We start from the raw sequence: 17,246 nt of genomic DNA on the forward strand, positions 1-17,246 counted from the left end.
GCATGAAGTTGTTGTGGGGTGGGGGCGGCGGCGGCACTGGTTATTTAACCTGTGTCTCCCTCCCTTCTTTAATCTCTCTCCTCTTTTATTTGTCCCTTTTCTTTCATTCTTTCTTCATTTTCGGGAAGGGGGGGTTGGTTTCTTGGTCTACCTGGTATGTCGGTCTTGGCACACCTCAGACCGAATTTGCTGCCTTTTACCTCTGTATCCTGCTATATATACAAACATACCCCCTATATTACATGTACTGGTAAAAATGGCCATTAGTCTTAAATAGAAAATCGGTAATTTTCCTGTTCACAAGCAGAGTATTAAGTATCCAACAGTCCTGGCAACACACAGAATGCTGTAGTGAGGACCTTGTAGGCAATTAATCTATGTCTTTGGTCTAATTATGCTCTCTGATGCACAGGGAGATCCAATGATTTGCAACAAATTATAAGGAGAGCAGCCTGGCACCGTGTCCAGCTGCAAGAAATGCGTTAAATAGTTTGCATTAAAGTATTGCAAAGGTGTTCTATAAATCTTTCTTCTGTCTTTATAGGGAACACTTGGCCCGGCTTCTGGTATGAAAAACATACCTGCCAGCACCTGGGAGTTGAGTAAAATATATAGAAAGGGGTACACAAGAGAGTGGCGACTAATTTTGTTTAGTAAAAAGCCCTCTGAATTTCATCTGAACCGAAAGGGCAGGAAACTAAATGTGTTGTCCGAAAACGAATGGACCAAAAATAAAATGATCAATTAGTCCAAGTCTATTAGGTAACCTGTAATGTATTTATAGCAACCTATGAAACCAAGTCATCTATTTGGAGTGTCTCTCCTCGCTGTTTAAATGCTGGGAGATTCACGTTTTTAATTTTGACCCAAACAAAACTGTTTCAAATATTATGTTGCCCCAAACACTTTATGAATAACAATATAATTACATTACACAAATCGCACAACGAGGCAGCGATAACAGTTGCAATCAAAAGGATCTATGCTGTATGTGTAATGTCTGGGGTGTATTTTTGATTACTGTGCCCTTATTAGTAAATAATGACGGTTACTGTCACAATAACGCTGCAGAGCATTGCACCCTCCATACTATGCCAGCTGCCCGGACTGCTACATCCAGGTTCATACATGTCATACGCCAACACTAACACAGGAACGCCTGCATGCACACGCCACTAGGATTTTTGGTACACGCAGTCAGGCAAACATGCCTTCCAATGAAACAATTAGCAGTTTGTAGGACGCTGAAACAATTTCTAGCTATTTACACCCAGACAGCATAAAACTTTACACAATGCTTTACATATTACATAGAAAGAAAGGGGAAAAAAACTGTCTCAATAGAAAAGGCGCAGCAGCTGCTAAAAGGCATCACGGTGACTGCTGCTGAATGATCTGGAGCTTCTTCCTCCCCCAAGGACCACAAAAGCTGGTTTCAGTACTCGGAGGGCTGGGTACGGAGCTTTGATTTGGGCTTTACAATGACTTGTCTCTATTCCCCATTAACAATGTGTAGACTGTTCCTAGACAGGAGCTGTCAATGGCGTACAAATGGTGTGGGGGTGTCACACCGCAAAAACGCAAGCCGCGTCTCGTAAAGCACTGTAAACATGAAACGCTCCGGATTTTAGCCCAAAAACACTTCCGAGTCCATCTGTAAGTCCATTTGGGGCTTTAGGGTTAATTTAACAACAAGCGTGGAGAGAGTAACTTATAATTGGAGCGCAAGAGGGACGAAAACAAGTTTCTGAAACTATTCTTAAAGGGAAAAAACTCCCACCAGCTTCAACTTCATTAAATCACATTTTCTACCTGGTGGTCATCACTTTATACAAAACGGATACATTTTAACATTTCACGTTCACGCTTTGCCAAATTTTTACACGTGTTTTGTGTTTCGTAACTTTTTTCAGAAAAATAAATGCAAAATAAATATGCCTTATTTATTCTCTAGGTCAATTTCCTAAAAAATAAAGGAACCTTCTTTAAAAAAAAAAAGAATACTAGAAGTCACTTTATTCCAGAGGCCGTCTCTTCTGCAGCGTAGCAGTGAACTGCCCTGCGCTCCCCTCGCAGAATTGTTTCCATTCACAAGCCCACATTGTTAAGCTAAACAAACTGTGTGTTTCTCGGAGCACAAATACATTACATGGTCTGACGCACACAGAACTAGCTTCTAATTATGGATGGAAACCTATATGTTAACGCTTTCTCTCCCGCTTGCCTGCAATAAATAAAAAAAAATCCTTGATTCCGGATTAACTACGCTTTGCTGGAGTATAACGTACCAAGACACATGTTTAGGTGCAATAAATTACATATGGGTAATATAAGCATCAGTTATATACAGTAGCTCGACATCCGTGCTTTGCTGTTAATTTTACATTTGTTCTACAAACTTCTGAAACATGGCATTAAGGTGCAAACCAGTCCAAATAATTATGTCTCACACAAGGACGCATCCACGCGGAATATCAAAAACTTAGGCAATGGACCTAAAAATGGTTGCTGGAGCATAACTACCAGGGTGCTGGGATATCTCCGGCCAGGAAACCGCAGTATTGCCTATTTATTTATTTTTTTGCTATATCTTTTTACTGGAAACAGACAACGCTGATGTTTAACTTAATGAGCCTTTAAAACGTAGCAACTGTAGCAGGCGCGACTCTTTTTTTTGTTATCCTACACAGGGTTAATGACTCCAGAAGACAAGCTCAATTTGAATTATTCTCTGCAAGGAAAATCAATTGTCATGTAGGCTTACTGCCACTATAAGAGTATTAAATTCCATCTCCGCTAACCTCCACGGCAAAGCCCAAGCACTCTGAAACACTAAAAGATTCATGTAAGCCTAAACAGCCACTGCCTAGGCCACAAAGCTCACGGTTTACTTGTGGAGGGGGGAAAGATTTCGGCAGATCTACGAAGCCGCGTGTAGACGGAGCTCATCAGCGCCGCAAGGACTTTCTCCACTCTGCTGAACCTTTTCAATCTCTCCGCAATAAAACCATAAACGACAGAAATATGCTCACTGTGCTATAAGCAGTAAATAGGTCGGTGGTGTTAAAGAGAATAATAAAGTCACACACTTTATCATTGCAGTCATGCGGACATGACCCGGGCGCGTGGATTGTTTACACTGCAAGCCAGGCAGATGGTCAACTAAAGTCAATTATCTTCAATTACCGTCATAATGAGCCGCACCGTGTCCGTCACGGGGAGAGCAACAAAAACCCATACGATAAACCGCATTAGATCCATGTGCATTTTTTGTACCCTAAACTAGCAACAAACCAATCAAGTCTTAATGTAACACCCTGACTCCTACATCCCAAAGATACTGGGGTCAACAACTAAGATAAGACCAAAGAAACTACGTTGCGGACACACAGTGTTCTTCAGCCGTTGTGTAGCTGGATCTACTAGTAAAGATCAGACACTGTGTAGCATTGCTATTGCAATACTTGTAACAACAATAATAATCTCAGTGATAATGAACATAATAATAGATTTTTTTTTTTTTTAAATGGTATAAATTAACCTGTTCCTGTCAAGGGAAGCTTAAGATTATTTCCGGGCCAATCTTGGGAGAGAGGGGAACTTTGAGAGGCTCGATGATTTCATTTTTTGCAATTTATATATATAGAATTACAAAATGTAGCAAGAAGCAATGTTACCGGTGTAGCGACGCACACAAAGCCAGGGAGACGGCGTGTGAGAATGTAATGCTAAGTATATATAACGTCTAATTTATGGCCAGAAGTGTTTTGATTGTATGGCGGGCTACGCTAGGAAGCAAAAACAGGAACGGTTACAAGCTAAATTCAATGTACACACACAAAAACACAAGACCTCACAGAGAGGGGGCAAAGATCATGTCAGTTTAAATCTGGTAATAAAGTTTCAAGTGAAATACCATTATGAGCAATTTAAATAATATGCACCGACTTGCAAAACCATATTTCATTGCTGCCTGACCCAGAAACATATGGGGCTCGCAATATGTTTCATTTACAAAGAACGCAGAAGTGCACGTGGCTCAGGTCACGGTAAGAAAACACGCATGCGATGTCTAAAATAAATTAAATTATTTACTCTTAGCTTTAAAATGTTTCCTCTTACTTTGTTGCGCGGGGTGTACTATTCGAGACCTCCAGCCTTACCATTTTCCAACGCGGATTTCACAACGTATCACAGTAACGATCTGAAAACAAGCTGCGGCAGACAGTTACAGAAACGGTTAGCATGTCTGCTAACCGACGCTAAATTAGCAGGGTCATACAACCCACCGCCGGACAAATGAAGCCGCAACGTTCGGGGAAATAATGGGGGCATTCACACATCCAACTCTCATTAATTGCAGTTTAAAAAATATGAAACAATGCTAAACTGTTAGGGAGAGAATGCCTGCCTCCCACCGAGAAGCTCACGTCTAATACAGCCAACTGTTTCTTTACCCACATGCAGGGCATTTAGATCCCTCTCATTAAACCCAAACAATATGAAGTCATGGAGCTGCGCAGACCAAGTGTAAACGCTGCTGCTCGGGTGCAGTGTATCCAGCGGGCCTGCAGAGGGCGCTGTAATCTCAACCTTGGTAGGAAGAGACGGGAAAATAAATACACGCCTGCAACTTAATTCATTTATTCGTGATCTACCATATCACAGTCGTCAAGACAGGAATTATTGATTACAAACCTAATAAGTATGAACCTTTTGAAGAAAGTAAGTGGAAAGTGAACGCATATGCTAGAATAACGCATTTACACGGGTACCGGGTGTTCTCTGTAAACAACTCACACCCTCCTGCGCAGTTCTTCAGAGGAGCTGTCAGACGCACATGGCACTCATAGAATGGGTTATCAGAGGCGAAGCAAAAACATAGAGCCTTTAACCATTGTTATAGTTAAAAGAGACCTCAGGAGAATGTAGGTTATCTGATCATATAAAACAGATGTTAGCAGAAATTTTAATAGATATTCAGGTTTATTTTTCCATTCATTTAATTACGTCTCTGTAGCCTCCTTGTGCATGGCACAGTGTGAGTAAAGGGCTTCTTGGCCCAGTTGGCAAAGCACAAGTACGTGCGACACTAGCCACTAGAGAAGCACGGAAAGCGCACACGCTAAACGTTAGTGGTACTTCCTCACCAACGTCTGCAGGAAAGTGAACAAGCTGCACTTCAAAGTTACAAAAAATAAAATTAAACTAAAAATCAAATCAGGGGAAAAAGGTTGGAGGGGGAAGTGATAAATATTTTTTTTTATCAATAAGCAAACCACAACAATTCTTTAGAAACAAGCGTCACGGACATGTGTGCTGACAAATGCATAGGTTACGAGAAAAGCGGATGAAACGTCATCTGCCTTATGACATCATATGCAAATGGACTATACCACTGCAACAACTATCACAAAGTCAGATTAAACCATTATGCCTATGACACAATAAAACATGTATGGCGGAAACTTTTAATGAAAAAATAAGCATCTCATTCTTCAAATTTCACATCTTACAAACATGTTATTCCCTCCACCTCAAAAAAAAAAAAGGCCATAAAAACACATGAATACATCAACTAATACAAGATATTATTAAGTAAAATAAGATTACAAATGAAAGCAATTCCACCACACTACCTAGGCAGAGCTGCCAAGTATTAATGTGTTATTTAAATGTCGCCAGCACTCAGGCAGTCGCATTATTATATATTAAATGAAAATTTGGGTGGGTTACAAGTTGTGATCGCTGGCGCCTCTAACATATCTTTTGTTAATCTGGCAGAAATCAGCAGTGCCAGAGCTGAGCCCCCCTGCATTAGAGACGCTGTTAAAATGTAAATCTCTAAACTATTTTTAGCTGCTAAGAGGCAAAAAAAATAAATATTCCTGGCCTGGGGAAAAAATGATTTGAAGCATTGTGTTCCATTTGTTTATCAAGCAGCTATTCAGCCTCTAGTGGAGCCCAAGTGCTTATGCAAGCAAAAGCTTTTAAGAGAGCGTGCAGCTGCAGTCCTGGCTTCCAGGTATACTGCAGGTTCAGTGCACAGCTGCCCCGGGCTGTAAAAAAAAAATAAAAAAAATCATATATATATATATAAATAAAAAAACATTTACGCGCCATCAGGAAGGAAGGTTAGAAATGGATTTCAAATCAAGGATTTATCTGTGCTGGAAGAAACTAAAAGAAAAGCCATAATCCAAAATTGAGTGTTGAGGAGCACCAAGCCTACGTTCTTCAAACACTACTGCTTTGAGTCATGACTCACCCGTCTGCACCTGCGCCCATGTGTTAAGTACTGCCAAATAAAAGCCCTACGTCCATTTACACAACAAAGACATGAACCCCCACAAGGCAGCAGGGCTCTCGCCCTCCCTTCTCGTTTGTTCTAAGCAGAAGGAAGACAACTAAGGGGGGGGGGGACTTCCTTGGGTGCACTGGGATTGTGACTTCACGTGGATTTTTGAATGCAGATTCATTTACAAACAATTTTCTTCCTTTAAAGAATAAAGCATATTTAATACCACAGAACACCCCTATAGCAATAGATTATCACAGCTATTAATGGGTTTTTTTCCCCAGCCAAAGCCCTTCCAACATTTTTCATCAAAGCCCTTTATTCTCTAAGGATATATTTTCGAGCAAAGAGGGATCAACAAACTAGTTGCTTGAAAGCCTTCCTGAAGCTAGACTGAAGTTAGGAACGGCTTAATGAAAGCTTTAAAATCCGCCAGGGTTTCACACTGAACATCTGACTCGGTGATTTATGCATATTAATAACCACAGCTCTACCGAGGCAAGCTGAGTCGTACGTGTCCTCCGAATCTTAATGTCTTCGGCTCCATTGGGATTATTACAAATGTAAATTTCCAAGATTCTTGGCTATTAATCTCTGTCTGTCCTCCTGCTCGGCAACATAATGACTAATTAAACATCAAAAGACCTGTACAGGAGATCTTCTTTGACAGCTCCTGGCCCTACACTCCTCCCATGAGAGGAATTCAAATGACAGGGACAAGGGGGCGAGAGCACATCACAGCGCTACAAATCATTGCCGTGAATCTGAAAACTAAACATCAAGTGTGGATTTCCACCTAATGAAGCTCTGCCATTGATCAAGGCAGCCAGTTTATGGTCACCGTGGAAAACCGGTTTAATATGATTGCTATGACCTGTACAATTTATTTCCCATAATAATTTTAACAATGTAGTACTTACGGAAGAAGGCAAGCCAGGGGGGACCTTTCTTATTTTCTTTGTTTGTACAGGATCTGCACATACGAAAAAAAATAGGAAACAAAATTGGGACGTGAGCCAAGTTTTTAACATCGCAAAGTACTCAACATATGAGGAGCAACCAAACACCCAAGTTTTTCTGTACAGAAATTCATAGCCTTATTAGAAGGAACTGAACAACAAAAAGGACATTTTCACAAAATGTAATCTTTACGATTTATTGTCAATAATATGACTAAATTACCAACTAGTGCTAGCGTGTTTAGCGATAATAAAATGAAAATCAAAAGACTGAAATGCAGGCAATGGTGCTTTGCCGACAACTGCAAGAGAAGAATGGGGATCTACTGCGAAAAAGGATCTAAAAGGTGGGCAACAGTGCAGTAGAATGCCAGGATGAGACCTCATTTAGAAAGGTTTGCCCGGTTCTGGACACAATGTTTTCAGAAATCCGTAAATAATCTAAAGAGCGTTTTAGGGCCACTAGCTCAGCACATGGTCTTTCTGACAAAACATACCTGGAAATAAACTTTAACATGTACACCTTAAAGTGTGAAGAGACAGAACATTACAAGAGACATTTAAATAAGTCAATGGAATAAATCAAGTTCAAGACTGAAACATTTTTAATAAAAAGATTGACGATTCCTTTATAGAAGGGTAGTAGATACCTGCAAAAGCCTTTCAGTTGAAGGAGAGACAGCCAAAGTAAAGGAATTAAAAAAAGCTTGGGATGTACGTACGTGGAATAAACAAGTAGAAATGATTCCAAATGAGCAGACTAGATGGGCCTATGATACATAAGGCCAGCTCAATATCAGATTGACGTACCGCAAAAATAAACAACTTCATAATCAGGACCAAAAATTTACTTAATTATGATCTTTAGGGATTTCAGCAGTAGCAGTGTGTAGTTTAGAATAACAAGTTACTAAAGCGTCTGATACAGGGGCAAAAAATATTAAATGAAGCCTTTGAATTACATGGTTTTCTGCATTAATTGTTCATAAAATGTGATCTGATCTACATCTAAGTCATAGGTATAGTCAAACACAATGTGTTTAAGATAATAACACACAAATAATGATAATCTTTCATAAACTTTCATGTCTTTATTGAACACACCGATTAAACATTCACAGTGCTGGTGGATAAAAGTGAACCCTTGGATTTAAAAACTAGTTGAACCTCCTTTGGCAGCAATAACCTCAAACAAGCGCTTCCAGTAGCTGCGGATCAGACCTGCACAACGTTAAGGATGCATGTTCTTCCTTACAGAACTGCTTAAGCTCAGCCATACCCCTAGGATGTCTGCTGTGAACGGCTCTCTTGAGGTCATTCCACAGCATCTCTAATAGGTTGAGGTCTGGGCTCCGAATGGACCACTCCAAATGGCAGATTTTCCTTTTTTTAAGCCATTCTGTAATATATTTCCTTTGATGTTGAGGGTAACTGTCCTGCTGCATCACCCAATGTCTTCTGAGCTTCAATTGGCAGACAGTCACCCTGACATTATCCTGTATGATACCTTAATAAACTTGGGAATTAATTGTCCACTCCATGATGGCAAGCTGTCCAGGCCTAAATCATGATGCTCCCTCCACCATACTTCACCATTGGGATGATCTTTTCATGTGGGAATGGGGTGCTCTTTTTACTCCATGCGTAGTGCTGTGTGTTCTTCCCATACAATTCTATTTTAGCTTCATCAGTCCACAAAATGTTGTTGTGGAGTGTCAAGGTGGTCTTTGGCAAACATAAAGCACATAGAATCTGTTCAACGTTTGTGTATGGTAGACTCAAACAGAAATCTTAAGCAGTTCTAATGATCCCTTCAAGTCGTTCGCTGTTATTGTAGGGTTCTTTTTCCCTAGCTTTTATTGAGGTGATTAGCCTTTGTCCAACCCGCATTGTAAATACTTGTATGATGTATTCCATATGGATAAAAACAATACAATTATTTGTGTGTTATCAGTTAAATTGGATTGTGTTTGTTGAAGATTGGAATTTAGATGAAGATCATATTTTTAGACACATTTATACATAAATGCTGGTAATTTCTATAGGGTTCACTTATTTTTGCCACTGTATATATCACATCACACTGATCAAAGAGACAAGTGGCAGAAAAGGGCATTTTGTTATTAAGTCTCATCATGACAAAGTGCAATCACCATGCATGTATGTGTCTTTTACTGCAGCTGCTTACTTTGTTCCTATTTTGTTTGTAACACCTTTCTCCTTTTGGGAGGCCCTTGTGTGTCAGAGTCAGAATTACATGACATAGATACGATTTACCTAGGAACGATTATATATATATATATATATATATATTCAGAATACGTTAAACTAAACCTACCTGAAAGCACAATTTGCATTCAATCACATGATATCATAGTAATAAAACAAAGAAAGGATTTCCCTCATTTTAAAACCAAATAAATATAATAAAAATTTGAAAGCACAACTACAAAGTTCACATAATAGCAATGTTAGACTAGACAACGGGCAGATATTTGTACTTGCATACTAGCCGTTGTTAAAAGGTGTTTATTCGTACAGTAGATGCTAAATAATGTAAACACTTCTTGTGAGTCATCGGTACACAGTGTCCGTAAAGCACGCAGTTCACCTTTTGGCAAAGCCGGTTACATAATATGCTTTGTACAGACCCTATAAATATGAATGACATCACACGTATAATCTCTAAAGCCTTTTTCCAATCAAGGTCAGTGATTTAATCGCTGGTCTCAATGTTTTTTTTCTTTTGTTGCACGATACTGTTCAGATATACACTACCATTCAAAAGTTTGGAGTTGCTCAGAAATGTCCTTGGTTTTTGAAAGAAAGGCAAATTGTGTCCATTAAAAGAGCATGAAATGAATCTGAAATACAGCGTAGAGGTTGTAAAGGATTGTAGTAGAAAATCTCCATAGGCGTACAGAGGCCCTTTATCAGCTCCGATTACTCCCGTGTTTCAATGGCATGTTGTGTTCGCTAAGCCAAGTTCATCATTCGATCTTAGCTTAGCTAGAAATTTCCTTGTTTTCTATGAAAACAGCTAAGCGATCCTAAACTTTTGAACGGTAGTGAATAAAGAAGTCTGAATCATTTAAATCTGCTGTATAAAAGACCAGACAAGCTGAAACAACAACTGCCAATTCTCCCTTTAGTGAACAGACCAAACATACTATAACAATACATGTGTGCAAGGGTACAGACACATCCCTTATACCACACTGAGTAACAAAAAAGAAACGTAATAATAATAATGTATATGAAAAAAAACTTTCTTATGGCTGGAAAGCTAAGTGATATTTTGAGCCATATATGTGCATACACACACGCGTACACAAACATACAAAATGACTAACCAATTGCCGCTGTATCCTGCAAGGGCCTCCGACGCGGATTTGAAGCAGAGAATGGGAAGTAAGGACTTCCTGGTTTTCCTGAGGGTGGAAGCTGTCCTGAACTTCCAAGTCCAATGTCTGCTCGAATGAGGTTGGGCTGCAGAAAACAAAAACACACAAAAAAAAATGATTTATGCTTTAATATCAGGTTCCAGAGAAAGCTTTAACATATCTATGCTTCTTAATGTACCCTTCTGTTCAAATATATTGCTTGCCAACTTTTTTTTCTCAAATGTATTTACAATTATATCATCTTCTACTTACAGAACTAAAGCACTTTACCCAAAACTTTCCCTTTTAAGAAGGGGCACTGTCGTATGAGGAACCTAAAAAGCCACACAAAGTTGAACGGTAACTAAAATAACAATGTTAGATAGTGGCTCCTTTTATTGTGGTTTGCATTCATTTCAGATGTGAATGGTTATCAGAAAGATGCTGGTTTGATTTTGTAATTGTAATGGCAGGCTTTATTTAGTTAATGTATGTCTGGTTTTTCCATTTTGCCTTGATGTCTCCCCTTAATGAGATATTGTTTGTTAGTTGATATTGCAGCAGATTAGAGCAGCTGCTACAAGAATTCTGGGGAGATGTTTGGAACCCATCACAAGGCTGTTCTCTTGTTCTTTTTCCCCAAGATATTATACCTAAAAGTGGAAGGAGATGAATTTACTCCATTAGTGGGCTACAGTCAATGTATTCCACTGCATTTTGTAAGGGCAGAAAGTCATGACAGTGCCCTATACAGATCATTTTACACTTTGCTTCAAGCCTTTTCTGGCTTCTGTATATAAAGCAGCTGAAATGAATACATACAAATATATTCCTTACACTTGTCCAGGTGATGATCTCCGTGCCACCAACTGATATCACATGAAAGCTTTAACTTGGGTAAACCTGTATAACCGTCAGGATTGGGTGCCAAAAACATTATCCCTTCTCAAACTGAAGTTTCATAAAAATTCACACCATATCCATCTCAGCAAAAAGTCCATACATTATGACAATTAAGCTCAAAATAGGTCAGCCCTGTTTCAGAGAAAACTCTTGATGACACAACTCACTTCAGCTAAAACCAGTGGCACCAACTCCCTGAGCGGCTGGATGCTTTTACTTAGTTTGGATTTGTCTTCAAGCTGTTGAATTGAGGAGAACTGATAGCGCGGGATTTTCCCTTATTTGACCTTTGTAAACTCAGGAATGTCTGTTTTCATGCATTGTACACCGAGATCATTAATCCCTAAATCATAGTTTTAGTAATAGAAATGGTAATAAACTACATCACAAGGATGTTGGAATGAAGGCAAATCTTAATGCAGTACAGGGCCAACCCAAACAACAAGCCAAGCTAGATGGTCAATCATGCTACACAACACACTCTTAAGAGACATATGACAGTTTTCATGGACAACATTTGGTAAAGATGATACCTTTATTGGCTAACTGACATATAACAGATTGCAAGCTTTCAGGACTATCTAGGTCTCTTCTTCAGTTATAGAAATTTGCTTTCTCTCTTTCTATAACTAACACGGTACAACTCTCTGCCTTCATAGGCAGCATATCATAATTGCTGGATTTTCAAATCTAAAGGAAAGAAAACTGAAAGTGTGAACAAGCCCGTGCCATTAATCACTATTACTGCAATCATTCATAAGCCTGAACTGGTCTGGAAGTTTTCTATAGAAGAGGTCAGAAAAACTAAAGTAGTAAAAGTGACAAATTAAACTTCTTTAAATTCTGTATTTTGTTCACATATTGTAGTGATATAGACTTAAACACACCTCTAGATTGTAAGCTTGTGAACAGGACCCTCTTATCTAATGTATTGGTTTGTCTTAGTCTATCACTTCTGGTTTCATTATACCCTTTAAATATATGTATTGTATGAAGCGCTGTGTAAATAGTTGGCGCTATATAAATAAAAGTTAATCACAACAACACACAGTATAAATATAACATAAATGAGTGCATTTTGTTGCTTTGGAAGACTGAGGAGTAATGTGAGAAAATTCTACTTTGCAGAAGATTATTTCGATAGCTGGAATCTGTGGAGGTAGCACAGGCAAACACAGTAAAGGTGTTGTTTAGAAAGCTATCCTATCTGTATCCATTCTGTGCCTTCTAGATAGAGAACAGGGTTAAAGGACGGCCTGGTTCTTACACATCCGCTATCAATGTTTTTGGTGCTATTCTGAATTACAAAAACTTGTTGTCACTTCAGCAAGCATAACCAGACAGGTCTTTGTTCATTTCTTCAACAAGAACACATAGTATGTTTTATTAATCTATTGTATTGATTTATCTGCTCATTTGAGCCAGCTAAGAGATATTGATTATAACTGATCCTATCTTCCCGGCCTCCTTCAGGAAAGAATACGTGAAGGCACAAGGGAATGCACACATTGTATAAAGTCCTGTGTTTATTTGCATCAGGCTTATTCTCGACCATCTGTCTATGGTGCTTACAGACCCATGTTCATTGAGAAGAACTTCTAACCACTTTATCACACACCTGCTACACATTCAACCAATTAATGGAGATCAATTGTTGGTTATCTTCAAGCAACACAGGTTAACATGTTGGATAATATAATTGCGTATGTGCAGTAGACTAATGTTGGCAAAAAAGACTGCTTGCTGATGCTTACCAGTTACAAAAATAATGCTTCTGGTTTTGGTCGTTGGTCTTTCTGAAACAATACCGTCTGTTGGCAAGGTACTTTACATAAAGCAATCGCCGGATGAAGATGTGATTGGGTTAGCTTGTAATTTAAGTAAGACCTGTGCAGCTTTTAGAAAAGTATGTTAAAAAAATGTAATGCCACTCATTTCTTGTTTTATTGGACTAATTACAATAGCCAAGTAAAGTTGAGTTCAGCAAGGCATTTTGAATGGAGCCCAGAAGTACCTTTGTGTAAACAATCACACTTATGGCTAATCCCCACCAAAGCCTCCTTGCTCTCTTGTGCCTAGAGGGACTGGATTCCACTGACGAGGTCCATGAAGGCAGAGGCGTTTGTCTGGGGCTGTTGGCTCCCTTGTGCAGAGGATATTGGCCTTGCATTTTGGTTGTGAACGGCCCTTGGGGTAGAATCAGACTGATATGGCGATGGAAAATGTTCCTCTGTAATGGTACACAATAACTAAAACTGAAGATACTCCCATGTGGGTATATTATGTAGGGCAGGTTATTAAGGACAGCCATCCTCGGTGAGTTTGATCTTGCATTTAACGTCTCATCAAACTCTCTGGTTTCCTAGACGCTCCACTAAACTTGTCTTTTTATGCAGACCAGAATATACGTCTTTGGGGAAGTTTAAATAAATCCCATTTGATGCTTCACGTGATCAATACAGCAAACAAAATGTTTAATTGCAGGCTGGATAATAGGAGGAAATCTTCTCACAACAATGTCTAAAAAGCACACTGCTTACTCCCGCAACAGGATTGAAAAAGTTGGGATTATTCTTTTATTATAATGTAAATCCACTTAACATTGAAATTCTATGGGTAAGCCGGCAATTATGAGCATGTTGTTTAAATGATCCAATACTAAGGATCTCATACGATAGTGATGTGAAATACAGTTGTTACAATTTCAAGAACAAAGGAATCTTGAATGAGTAATCAATAGCAACTGGCAGAAAATGAGACGTTAATTATGATCCTCTCTAGTGTTTTGTCTCAGACAAGGTTTCATTAAATGCTTTGTGCTAACCTGTAAGCATTTCAAGTCATCCTCCGTGCGCCTGATCACATATTCATTCCTTTCCCACGTCGCTGTGTTTTTGTGTGAGGTGTTTCTCTTCGGTCAGTGTAACTGATCGCTAATAAGCCAAGAGCACATCTTCTCCCCACCTTGAAACTGAAAACTTTCAGCAGACGCAACGATGGAAATTTGAATTATAATCTCTACCTGCTATATCATGCAGCAATGGACAGTCATCCATCAATTGTATCCTGTCACACTAATCAGACTAATCTTGCTAGAAAGACAGCACGGAGACTGCTACCTAGGGTGAGATGTTTGAAGTCTGCTAAATATAATAATAAACAGATACATTTAACATTTATCGAGGTAAATGATAAAGGTCTGTCGAAATACAAACATACACACACACATATATATATATACACATACACACACACACACACATATATATGTGGCCCGTTGCCCGAGACAGTTTGCTTTAATGGTGTTAGGCAGTCCTTGTTAGAATCTATTTTTATTCTTTAGCTGTTGATTTTACTCCTATGTTACAGTAGAGTTCTGGGATTCAGGACAAGTGGAGCACATTGTCAAATGTTGGAAGGGAAGAAGCACATATTTAAGAATAGGAATCCCATTGCTATTTGTAAAATATCTACAGGATATATATGCTGCATTCTATTCCTTTACATACTACATTTCTAATACAAATCTGGTGCTGAGAATCTCTTTTTTTTGTTTCGCCTGCATAATTTTAGATGATATTAATAAATGTTATGATTAAATCAAAGATTATTTGGGATCAGTTTTTCTGAAAGTATGAATATATTATTTAACCTTTGATCAAGAAAATACCTAGCAGAAAATGTAACAGCGAATGCGATGAATCGGATCTTGAGGAAGACAGTAGAAATTTCTTTCCAAAGAGAAGGCAAATTGAATTGTGTCTGTTATCTCTTACATCATTATGCCAAAATGATGTAATCATCTGCGTACAAATGAGTCATCTCGCTTCAGTATTATGACAACGGAGTAACGGATAGCCTATTAAACATAATCTGGTCCAGCCATATTACTGGACATGTTGATGGATTATTCTGCCATTGAACTGTTTCTGCATTGATCCAGAATGCTAATGGTACATATATCTTTATTAATTAAAGGTGGGAAGGCAATGACAGTTAAAATAAAAGGCCGTCTTACCCATTCTTTAAGTCGAACAAAACTAACATTACTGAAAAGAGCAGTTTGTTTGGTATGCATGATACCGATTTAACCATATTACTCAGCAGGTCACACTACGGGATATCACACACATGTATAATGAAACTGGAGAACACTGTTACAATGCATGTGCCCTGCCCCCCAAAAAAGTCATTGTAGAACTTACAGCAATCAGAAATTCTATACATTTTATTGCGTGTTGTTACCAACAATGCACTGTATGTGTCACCCCAGCAAAGCCCATCAACTTAAACCAGTTAATGTCACACTACGGGCTGCATGACATCAACTTTGTTTGAGGAGGGCTTTCAAAATGGTACCAATAGTGCATTTATCTAATGTGTTAGCGCACAGACACAGAGATAACAGGTGCACTAAACTATTGTTAAACCCAGTAGCACTTGTTTTATTAAATATCCATCCATTGCGAAGCAGACTGAAAATAACACAAATTGCTGTACTTACTTGACAACCAGGCACGGCTGTGTCTCTCCCATACAGTGGGAATGGGCCTCTGTCCGATGCTTTCCCTGCAAATGAAACACAGAAATTTATTTTACTATTTGTAAAAAGGGGATGCAATGGGTAAGAAAAGGTAGACCATATCACCCTTTTCACTGGATTCTGGATCTACGGGGACAGAGGATGCTGTCATAACGGCGTGAACGCCAGCAAGTAATCCACATCAAGTAGTAGTATCATTTTTACCAAAACACTGCAGGATGCTGCATGCTGGGCAGCAATGGGTACTAGCTAAAATCCTAAGTACTGTACAATATTTTTGTGAAATATCTATTGATTTGTGATACATATCATTCACGTAACAGAATGAAATGCCTGGGGTAGAAGCAAATCATCAGGATACAATACCAATGGACAAAGTGGCTCCATAGAACTGATTAAACAACACCACTCGGCACATTGGGAAGTTATAATTCACAGTACACGGCCAGATTAAACATATAATAAAGTAGCCCCTCTAGCCCCTTTGTCCCAACAATCAGTGTTGGGGTCACCAACGCTGCATCCTCATGTCAATAAACAGCGGCACAAACCGCTACCTAGAAATTGTGCCTAGGGACGCCAGCTTCCATATTTATTGTATTGAATAATGGCTGTGTGAATTATACATCCATTTAATTTATATACAGATACAATAATGCAAAGAAAGGGAGAATTGTATAATTTTTGTAAAAAAAAAATAATAAAACCAACAAAATTAAAATTCTGAAGGTCTACCAAGAAAAAAAAACAACCTACAATTTAGAAAAAATATCATGCTTTAAACAGAGTAAAAATATTACACATAAATTAGGCAGAACAATTATCTTTTCATCATACTTCAAAGCAAAAGCTGCCACTTAGCATTTCAATCAAATAAATAATCGTACACTGAAATTTGCACCTAGCAGTTCTAAATTAAGCTAAAACCTGGAGGACTGATGCGACACAAAGTCTCTCAATCAAAGCTTAACCGTAGCAAGCACCCTTTGCCCAAAAAGGGGAGGAGGGGGGGCATTTATTAAAAGATATATTGTGGCTACTGAACTAACACCAATATGCAATAGGTAGCCTAGGCTCGCCGTCTTTATGGATCGCTTAAACTGCATTTTCTCTTTGACCTCTAAGAAACACTGAAATTACAGGTTTCCAGGGAAATGTAC

The 17,246-nt window shown here is 38.8% G+C and overlaps 1 protein-coding gene across 6 annotated transcripts in view; it reads right to left on the bottom strand.

Moving 5' to 3' along the window:
* The window catches only part of LOC149297782 (transcription factor 12-like), a 96,953-nt gene that overhangs the window by 25,184 nt on the left and 54,523 nt on the right, over nt 1-17,246 (bottom strand). For all 6 annotated transcript variants that reach the window (XM_089488316.1, XM_089488315.1, XM_089488311.1 and 3 more), the window contains exons 5-7: nt 16,048-16,112; nt 10,611-10,746; nt 7,219-7,271 (exon numbers count right to left, since the gene is read on the bottom strand). In XM_089488316.1, the coding sequence (XP_089344442.1) occupies nt 7,219-7,271; nt 10,611-10,746; nt 16,048-16,112 (254 nt within the window). The remainder of the gene's footprint in view (nt 1-7,218; nt 7,272-10,610; nt 10,747-16,047; nt 16,113-17,246) is intronic.

This window comes from Sceloporus occidentalis, unplaced genomic scaffold (genome assembly GCF_023333645.1).
Source record: "Sceloporus occidentalis isolate IW3139 unplaced genomic scaffold, rSceOcc1.0.p SCAF_37, whole genome shotgun sequence".
In the NCBI taxonomy this organism is placed as follows: domain Eukaryota; kingdom Metazoa; phylum Chordata; class Lepidosauria; order Squamata; family Phrynosomatidae; genus Sceloporus; species Sceloporus occidentalis.